At 44.7% G+C, this 12,511-nt stretch overlaps 1 protein-coding gene across 6 annotated transcripts in view; it reads right to left on the bottom strand.

Moving 5' to 3' along the window:
- Nucleotides 1-12,511, bottom strand: part of MAP3K13 (mitogen-activated protein kinase kinase kinase 13) — a 77,897-nt gene that overhangs the window by 3,455 nt on the left and 61,931 nt on the right. For all 6 annotated transcript variants that reach the window (XM_083848797.1, XM_083848796.1, XM_083848798.1 and 3 more), the window contains 9 exons: nucleotides 11,815-11,998; nucleotides 11,123-11,314; nucleotides 10,184-10,342; nucleotides 7,032-7,190; nucleotides 5,487-5,595; nucleotides 4,454-4,563; nucleotides 3,177-3,293; nucleotides 2,522-2,659; nucleotides 1,329-2,070 (listed from right to left, as the gene is read on the bottom strand). In XM_083848797.1, the coding sequence (XP_083704923.1) occupies nucleotides 1,329-2,070; nucleotides 2,522-2,659; nucleotides 3,177-3,293; nucleotides 4,454-4,563; nucleotides 5,487-5,595; nucleotides 7,032-7,190; nucleotides 10,184-10,342; nucleotides 11,123-11,314; nucleotides 11,815-11,998 (1,910 nt within the window). The remainder of the gene's footprint in view (nucleotides 1-1,328; nucleotides 2,071-2,521; nucleotides 2,660-3,176; nucleotides 3,294-4,453; nucleotides 4,564-5,486; nucleotides 5,596-7,031; nucleotides 7,191-10,183; nucleotides 10,343-11,122; nucleotides 11,315-11,814; nucleotides 11,999-12,511) is intronic.

Genomic DNA, 12,511 nt, shown 5'->3' with positions numbered 1-12,511 from the left:
CTCCAGTACAAAGTCACTGGGTCAACAGGCTGCAACCAACTGGACAAGAAAAAACAGTGAGAACTCACTCAGCCTTCACCTTAATAGGTTATTTCAGGCAGCTGTAACGTTGCCATTTCCGAATTTGGAGTGATCGACTTCAGAACAGACTGGAACACCTTAGGCACTGAGAACATCATGTTCCAGATTCTCCCCCAACCCCGCACCCCAAACAGAAGTAAACCAAGTAATCCCCCAAAATCCACAATTCAAATTATTGAGCTGATCTGGCACTCTTAGCTTTACCACTCCAACCTTGTCTGCATGGGCTTATCACAGAGCAGCACTGGGGATGACACATGCTTTGCTGGTGGGTTTCATCAACTAGAAAAATTGAGTTTTCTTTTATTTCCTGCTTCAGTGAGCACAGCCTTTTATTGTTCTCTTCCCATCCAAATCCCCCCCGCACTCTGTTTTTTACAGCCTCCTCTTATCCCATCCAGCCTGCCAACCCCCAGTTCAACCTCTACTTCTATCCCCTTGTAATATGAGCTTCTCCTCCTTTCATTCTGGGCTCAAAACCACACTCTTGATTCTAGTATTCATCCTCTTTGCCTTCGCTTTCCCACCTAGGCTTAGTTTTCTTGCTCTTTGAACTCCTCTCAGACCAGTTCCTACTTCTCTTACCACCTGGATGGAAGCAGGAGGAATAAAGAAGCACTGTTTCTGTAGTACAGCTGTGCCATAACATCTTTTCGACTCTGGCAGCCCCAGGACAGAGTGTGCTCAGTGCTTAACTGAGCATGTATTATATGAAAATCTGCTATCCTAAAACCAGGACTTTCAGTCAAGGAGGACAGTTTTTTGCAGGTGCAGCAAAAGGCACGTCTCCAAGACCACAGCAAAGCTTGTTATTTCTGTTCCAAGGCACAACAGTGCTACAGATGCTCACTGAAACTGCGGCATGATCTTTAACATCAACAAAAGAATGCGTTCACCCCCCTCCTTTGTTTTGAGAAAGGCTTGATACCATTTTGAGACTGTTTCAACAGCAAGCATGCAGCAGATCAAGATTGAGCTCTAACAAATACTGGCTGAACTGCAATTAACAGAACGAGGCATTATCAAAGACATTTTAACAACCCTAATTATTAGCAATACTCTCTGATATGCCTACAGTACTTCTCAATAAAATTGACTTTAAAAGAATGTCCAGATCACAAAGCAAAGTTCACATAGGCACGACCTCTTTAAGATAAAGTTGTACACGTAACTCTACTGCTCTTTTGGTGGAGAAGGGAAAGAGGAGGAAGCCTTGTTTTGTTTCTAAATCACTGTGCTGCCCTTACCTTCTGAATGGGCCTTGCTTTGCATGGTAGCACTGAGGAAGCCATGTGCTGGGGTGTGCCTAGAGCAGACGCTGATGTACCGTTGCTGAAGCCCTCTTCCTCCATCTTCTCAATGTACTGCGCGTTTTCATATAGGGAAACGGACGGTGACTGAGAATGGCTCATTCCTGTTTCAACAGATGACATCTGTACCTGACCACTGTCCTCGTCCCTGCACTGAAGACAGGAATTATATGGATCTGTTTTGCAACACTCCCAGTGATCAGCTTTGCTTTCTTTGCTCTCCAGATTCCTTCGGCAATCTGCTTCCATGGCAGTGGAGATGAGATCAGGGCTGGAACCAGACATCCGCCTTTGCGCGTGGTTACTGAGAGGGCTCCGCAGCGCTGCTGCGGGGCCAAAGTACCTTAAGTTGTTTGCGCAGTTGGCAATATCTTGTCCATGGGCATGAAGCCGTGAGTGATGGCCATGGGGATGGCTGTGGCCATGTTGCTGCGGTAGACCAGGAGGATGAGAATGATTATGAGGTGGAGGTGGGGGTGCATCATCTTGCACTGGCTGGTTTTTCAAGATCCCTGCAAAATCGTTGTAGCTGCCTTTGCTGTTCCCTCGGCGGTGACGTGGCTTACTACGGTAGCGACTTTTGCCACTCAGTGTTGACATTTTGGGACTTCCTGAGACTGGTGAGCCGTTAGATGCTGCTTCTGTGCTGGGTATGCCCTCTGACTTCAGTAGATCTGGCCTGAGGGAAAGTCAGCAAATGTTTAACATTAAACCACAAACTAAGAAACGACATCAGCTCAGAGCCAGGACGAAGAGGCAACCGTAGCCATAAGCATACTCTGCTTTCTGTAATCGACATGCCTCCCTCCCTTTCAGCTATTTGACTTCTACCTCTAGTTTCCTTTGCTTCCCTCCACTCAATGTCCTTTCTGTTTAGCCCGTCATGCTCCACGCTCCTTTCTTGCTGCTCTTCCCAATACACCACATACTCTCCTTTCTCCACTCTCATTTTGATGATCTGCTCCCAGAAATGCTCCCTTCTATGTCTAAGACCTTGGTGTAGGGCACGTCTCCCACTATGTGGGCATACAATGCTCGGCACAGTAGGACCCTAATCTGCTGATGGTATTGGCTAGCTTGTTTGAGAGGCACATGTGAACGTAGCACAAAATTAGGTAGTTACTTCTTACCGTTTGGTCTGGCTGCCTGGTTTATGGGAGACCCCTTTCCTCTTCATCAGCTTCTCCACTGTATTGGGGTGGATTATTGGTCTGACTGGGTGGCGTTTATAAGTCCCAGGATACTTCTTTTCCACTGCTTGTTCCCTCCTGAAACATTGGGCAAGAAAAAAACAGACCAGTTCTCTCTCTATCCAACTGCAGCTCCTGCTGGACAGAAACACAGCTGTACAATGAGCACACTGCGTGCCTGTTTCTCAGCTATGGCTGGGTGCAACACAACATGCTGTTCTGGGAAAGGACAGAGTCATTTTCTAAATTCTCTCTGCAGAGATCAGGCAGTTGGAACATGGCCCTGGCACACAGTCCAGAAACAGCACTGCTTTTCTCTTTACAAAGGGGCCAAAGGATGCCAATACCAAATGGGAAAGATGCCTTTCTCTCAGTTGGTAAACACGGTGTAAAGATGCATGCACTAAGTGGTCTGCCGTGGTCTGCTCGTAAGGGGTCCGTCTCTGCCTGCCAGCCCTTTGTTTAGCTCTAAAATAATGCCAGGGGACACTAAATCTACAAGTGCTGCTACACGGTTTAGAAATGAAGCACTGGTTTATTCTCCAGTGTGCAAATTGCCACGTGTGTGGCATACCATTCCGCTATAGATACATACTTTATGAGCTCCTTCTCACGGACCTCCAGCTGCAGCATAATAGCACTGAGCTCCATGTATAAGTTATTGGCTCGCTCCAGCTTCCTCTCATAGTGCTCGCGGATATCCAACGCATGTCTGAAAAACAGAAAAAAATCATGGCTGACAGTCTGATGCCTGTGGAACAAGGAGGATAAGGAAATATACAGGTGGTTTAGGAAAAGGCCTTCTAAAAGTGAAATCTGCCAGCAGTACAGCACTGTCTGTGAACCCCTAATACAGCTAACAGCAAATAAAGGTTAAGAGCTTGATACTATGAATAAATCATGATATGATTTAGAAAGTGTTTAACAGTCTTGAATGAGTGGCAACACTTCTCACTAGAGAAGCTGCAAATGCCTCTCATGCATCCATAAGCCCTTCAGCCAAGTCCTAATCATCTTGTTTGCACAGAAGTCATCAGTTTGTATTTCACATAAAGCAGCATGTCCCTACAGCTACAGTATAGTTGCATAAGACATCTCGAACCACAGCTGGAAGATGTGGCCTTCAAAAGCTTCCTTGGGGCTAAGGAACACTGATAACAACTACAGCAAATTGGCTGAACAAGGCTTCCTTTGATTTCTCAGGTTTGACATACTTGGCAGTTCTCTGTCACAACTGTCTTTGCAAGTCTGTATCACAGAAGATAACTCTTTGCTTTCTTAAATAAACACTCTGCTTTCATTTTTAAGTTGGTCTAGTGTTCACATTGAACTTCAGTGGGATGATAAATTGGATTGTGTTCACTTCTCTGGAAACAAATAATACAAACAAAATACCAGGTATAAGAAACCTCACAGCAAACTTCAAGATGCATTTCCTGCTAAGACAGATGTATTTGCTTCTGCACTGTTATCGCAAGCGCCAAAACTCAGGCAGAAACATTCCGTGGTGAACACCCATGACTTTGCCTCTCCTGCCTGAGGCAAACTGTTCAGACAGCCCAAGAGCAGGAACAGTTCCCACTGTTTCTTTCTCTGTGGCTTTCCACCAGTTAAGCAGTGCTCAAAGCCTAGGGCAGGCCTGCAGAACTTCAAATTCTGGACTCATGAGGAATATTGAGGCTGCTTGAATTTATGTCACCAGGAATACCAAGCCCTGTTCTGGAGCCCTCAGTACAAGAGGGGAATGAAGACTGTCAGGGGGCTGGAACACTTGCCCCCCAGGACAGGCCGAGGGAGCTGGGCTCATTTAGCTGGAGAAGAGAAGGCTGGATTGGGTAAGCGAGCAATGCACATGAAAAGCTACCAACTGACCTCAGCTCTTCTCTTCGACGACGAATCAATTCTTCATCTAGCCGGTGGATACAAGTTCCTTCACTTTTAATCTTCTCAAAATGCTTCTTCACTTCTTCTCTCCATTCAGCCTAGGGAAGCAATTTACTCTCAGGTATTTACAAAGGATTGGGATCCCTGCTTCCACCAAAGAAAAACTCTTGGGCAACATTCTTTGCTTCTGCAGAAAATTGCAGGTCTGGGTTGAAAACATGTTACCCAAAATAATTCAGCTAAGAGAAGTAACACTATAGCATATGTAGTTTCAGCATTTTAAAATCATACTTCCAATTTTGTGCTCCAATTATATCATTTAAAATATATCTGTACTTTCTAATAAATAAATAAATAAAACTCTCCTAAAGCCCCTTCCTTCCTACAACATTTTCTTCACTTTTGTCTTTTAAAGAAAACAGAAAGGCTGATGATTTGGAAAGCTATATGCTTGATGAAGATGACAGTCAGTAGGATGACGTAACTCTGTTTACCCCTCGAAGCCCGGGTTCTTGCAGCCTTAAGAAACACATCCACTTTCTTTCATACATTGCATAGATCCTCTATACCGGGGGTAGGTTCCATTCTCATTCCCAGTCTGGCAGCAGCTGGATAGGACTCAGAGGAATCTCAAAGACCATGCATTTTCTGATCCTCCCTAAGAGTCCCAGAGTACCTTCATTGCCCTGCAGTAGCTGCCCTGCTCATCTTCACTATAAATGCAATGGTTCCTCTCAACAGTCTCATGGTCTCCTGTACCAGAGAAGAGCTGGGAGCAGAACTTCTGAAGTCAGCAGTCTCAAGGAGAACTCAATAAGGTAACAAGTTTCTGACTGATGTCAGTAGATGTCTCAGTTTGTGAAAGTTTGGGTAAAAGATTTTAAAATACCTATCAGCTCACTTCTCCCCAGGAATCAAACTGCAATCATGGGTCTTGACTTTTGCTGTATTTGGAGCAGCCTGTGAAATCAGACCCTTGCAGCTATCTCATGCTCAACGGCCACAGCCGCTCCCCAGTTACCTGTGATTTGAAATAGGTTTCCTGAGGAGTAGCCAGCACATCAGCAGATGCAATATCCAGGTGCATCAGTGTCTGTCGGAAGGAGGGACGATTCCGGGGCTTGCTCTGCCTGGAGCAAAACAGACAAATGTCCACCATGAGATCAGGTTAACAGTGCTAGCTACTCCTGCCCTTCTGAAAGTATTTCTCACTAGAATCAATTCTCTGAATGCTGCATCTGACAGATTAGAGCAAAGGAGCTTCTCAGGTTTTGTCCTTTGCTGAATATGAGTTTATTGTGCTAGAATCATTTTGTATTCTGCTTTTGGTTTGATCTATCCTATAGAAATGGGTGAGATGAAACCCATTTAAAATAGGAAAACTTCATCACAAATTGAAAGATAGGAACCAAGATGAAACTGCTCCTAACTTGTTAGGCAAGGAGAAATGGATTATTTCCATTTTAAGATTTGGAAATTAATCAGATAATGAAATTAAATCTGTCTAGTAGAGATGATAGTCTAATAATTTACATTCAGTGTAACAGGATATCTAAAAACACTGTATCTATGTGATGACACAGTACGTGCCTGAGCCTACACAGTATTGTAACACACGGAGCATCTGTGTGAGATCCTACTCAAGTACAAATCCTTTTGTATCTTTGAGAGACCAGCAGTCGAGCTTCAAGGCCGAACCACCAGAGTTGCTGCATGGACTCATTGTTTAGGACAAGAAACAGCTTCTTCAGCCACCTCTCCCCTACAAACCACCTCCTTCCACTAGGTGGAGATACAAGTGTGTGTACGCACTGCTCAGAGCTGCAAAAACTGCCTCCTGCATTTTGCGTCCATGCGCAGAAGCACAGCCAGTCAGAGCATCCGTCTCAGCACAGACACTGCAACAGCATGCACTGCTGTATCTCAGGATCACGAGAGTGAACAGACATTTTAAGGATCCGCAGATGTTTTGGCCTGTACTTCCCTTCGTGCCTTTGGGAGGATGGCTGGTACAACTCAGAGTGGGAAAATGCTGGAAGATCACTTAAACACTGTGTCAAGATGCAATTGCAGGGGTTAACAACTAATACAAAACCCAAGACCAGGAATTTCAACTCTAATCTGGCAGGTGGAAGTAACTGAAAGCATTTCCCGTATCTACACGTGCAAAAACCTGGTTTTGTGTACACAGCTTGAAATTCTCTGTCCAGTTCAAAGAACAGTCACTCCAACAGGGGGTTCAGAGTATTCAGAAAAAATAAAGAAAATCCTTTCACTCTGGAGCCAGCCAGAGCCCTCCCTGGCCCTGTCTGCCCAGCAAATCACACAGGTCTTTTCCTACTTTCCCTGAACTCCAAATGTCCTTCTGGAGTCCAGGCCTGGTGCCACAAGGAAGCAGAATCCAAAATGTTAAAATCGATTGTTCTTCTGACAAGTGTGAGAGTACTTAAGAGCCTTGTGCTCTGGGCTCAACACTCCCACTCTGATTCTGGTTTCATCAGTTTCACTGGGAGTCTGGACAGAGCTAAGGGTGAGCCATAGGTCTGCGTAGGCTTCAAGGTCTTACCAGGTCTGCTTCATGAGGATTTTGAAGCCATCCGGGCAGGTGGAAGGAACAGGAAGATGCAGGCTGTTACTGCCCACTCCCCAAATGATGGCTGAGGAGTCCACATCCTTGTAGGGAATCTCTCCTGTTAGCAGCTCCCATAAAACTACCCCAAACGACCTGATGAAGAAACAAACCAGGAGAAAAACTTCCATGTGAATTCAGTTCAACAGAAACAACTGGAGCTTGAAAAATTACTCTTTGGCGAAAAAGAAAACTAGGTATGTGATCTGAAACTGCAAGAAGGGGCAGCACTGTTTAAATACTAGTTTTTAAAACAAGAGTAGCTATTTCATACACCACGTAACTCTTCCTCCCCGTTCCAGTTCTGCACTGAACACCAAATTGCACTGGTTTTCACCTAGCCCTTCTTACTTCATTGTGAGATTTTAAAAATCCTGAAAGCACATTAGAAGCTCTTCCATGTAGATGGAACCTTACTCTTGTTAAATGAAAAGGAAACTTTGCTCTACTGAGATAGACCATTGACTATTTTTACTGGCAAGAACAGATCATCTGCTACAAGACAGACAGAACTGCTACGTCTCACAGAGAAAAGAGAGCAAAGGTTGTGGGTTTTTGTTTTGCTTTAATAATACACGTCTTTTAACTTTATTTTCCTAACCAAACATTCCCTTTGCTGTTTTGTGTCTTCAACTACCCATGGATGTCCTGGATGTTTCAACAGTTTGAAACTCCTGGCTACAAGTACTGCAGCACATGAACAAGACAAGTGCAACATGTGTAAAAGTCAGTATCAAAAGCACATGCAATCTCATCTGGTATTTCTTTTGTGCTAAAGACAGGAAGGCCAAAGAGAAAAATATCATTAAGTGAACATTGCCGTGGAAAGAACCTCCTATTACAAGCGGTGAGAGTCATAGGTAAGAAAATCACTTTGCTTCTCTTCCTTAGTGAAATGATCAGTAAGGACCAAGACCTTAATTTAGAGCAGCAAACAGTTTTGGGTTTACTTACAATCTTCACCCCAAAAAACAACAAAGACATATCAAGCCAGTCAATACAGAGGTAAACAAAATACTGCAGAGAACCAACTTACTGCGCACTAAGCAGGCTGTGAGACAGGCTGAGATACAACCATCTCGATTTCACACACACAAGTGTCACCTTACTTGTGTGCCCCAGCCGTCTGCGGGACACCGACCCTGCCAAGCTCGCTGGTGAGTCAAACTAGGTGAAAAGTGAGAAGTGTGTTTCTGGCTTGTACTAGTATCGAGTTGCTTTTATTAAGTACAGAAGAACATCCAGGGGACAAACTGCCTGGGTCTGAACAACTGTCAGTCGGGAAACGGGCCTTCATGTGAAAAATGTCACACTTTCAGAACCCACTGGTCTCAAATCATGTGCGGAAAAAAGCAGAATTGGAACATATTTCCCTCAAAATTTTCTGTGGGCTGCAGGAAAGCAGGGATCCCAGGTGGCTGGACGAGCTATCAGGAAACCCCATCTGGTTTCAGCTTTGTTATGATTAAGACCTGGAAAAGGATTTTGAAGACTCCTGATAAGATTATAGGGTTGGTGAGGGTTTTTTTTGTTTTTGTTTTTTAAGCATGCTGCTAAGGATGAGAGAGAGCAGACATATAAGCAGCTTAGGAACTGTTCTCATTTGTTGTCAGCGTTCACAAACATCACTTTTACTCATCCTGGGCAAAGAATGGATGTCGAGGATGAGTCTGAGCAATAACCACTGCATCCTCTGAAGAGGAATTTGGACCAAAGGCACCCACCCCTAAGTTTACACGAAGGAGCAATATCTTTAAATCACTGGGAAAAGGGGTCAAGGAGTGCTCACAGTCCTCAGCAGAGCTAGCAGCTTTTTTTTTTTTTTTTAGTATACACATATTGGACATGATGCTCCGTACAATATTCTTGAACCTAAGCCACTCTAAAATACAGGAAGCTGAGGCTAGAAATACAGCAGCATTCCTCTTAATGAACCTGTGATTTTAAAGGAGGAGCTCAGAAGACAAATGGTTGATGGATTGTTTTGGAAAGAAAATACAAGAGTTTCTCCCAGAAGAGCTGGCTATGCTGCAGCCTGCTACATCTGCACAAAATGAACACACCAAACATTGCGGGCACAAGAAGAGCTGTATATCACACGCTACAAGACTCTGACTTTCCCTTTCCCTACAGGAAACCTTGACTTCAAGTCACAACCCAGCTCTGCATTGAAGCACCAGCAGTAGGCAGCTGGCTGACTTCATTCACACTTTGAGCCACCCACCCGCAGCTTTGACCTGCGGCTTCACGCTGCGTAAGGAACACCGCAGCATTCACAGCTGAAAGCCACAAAAAGGAAAATTCATCATGGCTGTAGAACGGGGAGAAGGGCATTTGTCCTGCCTACTACCATTCAATATGCAGAAACAACAAGGCAGAAACAGAAACGTGGTTCCCTCAAGGACCCTGAAACCTCTGCAGAGGCATCCCAAAGGAGCCCCAAGGCTCGGTTCTATCTCAAGCATTGTTAGTAGTGTGGAGACCTGAACCTTCCCTTTTGATCATTTGGACAAAGAGTGCATTTCGTATGGGGTGGAAATAGATGTTTAAACCTCTTACAATGTAACCCGATTTCCTCTCTTGGATTCAAGGGACTATACCCTGTGGCTGTACACATTGCAGCCAAGTCTAGCATGCAGAAAGCAAAAGGTGTTTGGACCCTTCAAGCTGGCAGAGTAGAGGCGGTTCTACAGTTGACGCGTGTCCATGATCAGGATAGGATGTGAGTGAAAGACACCCTGGCTGCAGAAGCTGCATAGTGGAAGAAAGCTCTGGCCTGGATACTGAGAGAACTGTTGCATTTGTTTACTTCGGACTCTGCAGGATACAAACAGTCTGCACTGAGTCTCATTAGGGACCCTCGGGGCCTAACACACAGCCTGTACACATGCATGTCATTTCTCTTTCTGCTACAGCCCGTGGTTCAGCAACAGAGTTCAGGGCACTAGGCAGATGGAGAAAGGAATAGTCAATGACAGCGCAAGCTATTCCCATCCCTAAGAAGAGAGTGCTGAATAAGTAAGTGCTGGGAAAACCAAGTGGCTAAATGGCAGGTGAAGGTACTCAACTAAAACAATACTACTACTCACCAGATATCCACTTTTTCGGAGACGGGCTCATTGCGTATCACCTCTGGGGCCATCCAAGCCACAGTTCCCGCAAAAGACATTTTTGTACTTTTATCACTAAGTTCTTTAGATGTACCAAAATCTGAGATTTTAACTGCATCTGTGTGTGTAACTAAAACACTGGAGGAAAGAAAACAAGAAATCAGCATTTTGCGAGTTGTCTTGTACTGCAAGAGCCACTGGGAATCACTTCCTAATCAATATAACAGTTGAAGAGGCCCTGCTGCTTATGACTACAGTACAAAGAAAAAGACTGCATTTTCACTGGTGAAAACACTCCTCTGGGGTCATTGTTTTTTTTGTCTCTCAACTATTCTGAATTCTACAAGTCAAAAAAAAAAGCTGCAAATTAACAAGTCACTGAAAATCCACTATATCTGGGAGTGTTTCAAAGTTTTAGTAAAGCTCTACCTCAATAAACTGTAAAACATTTAAAAGCCTCAACCTAATGCACTGTCAGTCTTGTCACAGGCTAGAGGAGCGCTAAAGGAATATCTAGGGAATAAGGATATGAGCAGCTAGTTTTAGTTGGAAAGCAACAGATAACTGAGAAATTTCCAGAAAAGCAGGGAAATATAAAAAAAATAAGATGGAGAAAAAATAAAAAAGCAGAAGGCATCAGAATATTCCATTTTCAAATAGGACCAGACACCATCAAATCATTAGAAGTATTTCCCAACTGCTACTTTCCACGTAAGCAATTGGTAAAATTTCCAGTCTTGTCAAATTCCAGCACAGGAGGAGAGTGCCACAAGTTTCATTAGTTTCACTCATTAGCTATGAGTCAAGGTGGGAAAAAACAAAAACAAACAAAAAAAGGCTTTTGACATAACTTTAAACTATTCCTTGAGAAAAAAAGGCAACCGCAACGGGGGGATGTTTAAGTAGCTGGAGACTCACTTTGGTGACTTGAGGTCTCGATGGATGATCTTGTGAAGGTGCAGATAATTCATCCCACTAGCGATCCCAGTGGACCAATCCACAAGCAGCCGAGGAGTGACTTTCCGGCCTGCTCGCAAGACTTCGTAGAGCTGTCCATGTGCACAATACTCCATGATGATACAGTAGCATGGGGCTTGAGTGCAAACTCCCCTGTTAAGAAAACACATACCCAGTGAGAATCACGAGAGCTACAAGCCCCAGAGCAACTCTCAGAGGTAGCAGCCAAGGGGCAGGAGAGTAACCTGTTTACCCTGCCTGGGCAAGGCTCTGCTAACAGCTCTCCTTATTGTACAGGAAGAGGAATGTTTTCTCCATACTTTGCACAGAAGGAACCCAATTTGTGACAATTTGTTTCCTTCAATTTCCTACAGCTGTGGGTTCACAGGGTTCAGAGCAAGCATTTTGTGAGCCTGCGTGCAAAGTGAGCCCGAGTGCAAAGTGCAGCACTGGGTGGGGACAGTGTCCACGTATTTGCTGTCACAACAATGTGCAATGATTTAAGAAAGGAAGCAAAGAACACCACCACCCATTTTGTCCTGCAGTCAACATAACTTAGTTCCTGGATTTAAAAGCTTGCCCAGCTATAACAAATGGCTCTTCCCTGGACAGAGGTAGCGCTAGTTATGTTTCTCACAAACTTCACAACTTACTTGAAGGCAATGATGTTAGGATGTTTGAGTTTCCGCAGGTGCTTGATATCCGTTTCATTCTGATCTCTCACTTTCTTGATGGCCACCTCCTCCGCCCGGAATTTGCCCAGGAAGACGGCTCCTTGAGCACCACTGCCCAGCCACTGCAGCTCCGAGATCTCCTCGAACGGGACCTCCCAGGTATCTAGGCACAGGCAAAGGGAGCAGCGTAAAGAAGCAAGACCAAAAAACTCTCTGCTCTAAGATCACACTGAGACAGCACCTGCCATCTCCCTTGTTATAGCTGAAGGTAGATTTTTGGGGGCTGGGAGATGGCATCTCCTCCCAGCACAGGGATGCTCAGCCCCAGCAGCCCTTTCCTCCAGCTCCTCTCTCGCATCGCAGTTGCCTCCAGGCTGTTCCTTCTCAACCTCCAGGGGCTTTTTCCAAGAGCTCACCGCCACTGCCACACACTTGGGCGAGCCACTCTGATGTGGCAGGCAGCAGTTTCACATACCAGAGACAATGGACTGGCAGATTAGGGAGCGGGTCCTCTACTCCAAAACTGAAGGATGATGGTACCTGTTATTAGCTATATGACCCCATTGAAAAGCATAGGTGAGAAGCAGCATTTAGCATTCATCATTTACAAAAAAAAATACTGATTTTTTCCCCCTAGAAACAGAACAAAAATAATAAATAAGAAAGAAAGTCAGAG

The sequence above is a fragment of the Anser anser genome (assembly GCF_964211835.1).
Source record: "Anser anser genome assembly, chromosome: 9".
NCBI lineage: Eukaryota > Metazoa > Chordata > Aves > Anseriformes > Anatidae > Anser > Anser anser.
The sequence above is the reverse complement of the archived record's forward strand: the minus strand, read 5'-3'. Positions and strand labels throughout refer to the sequence as shown.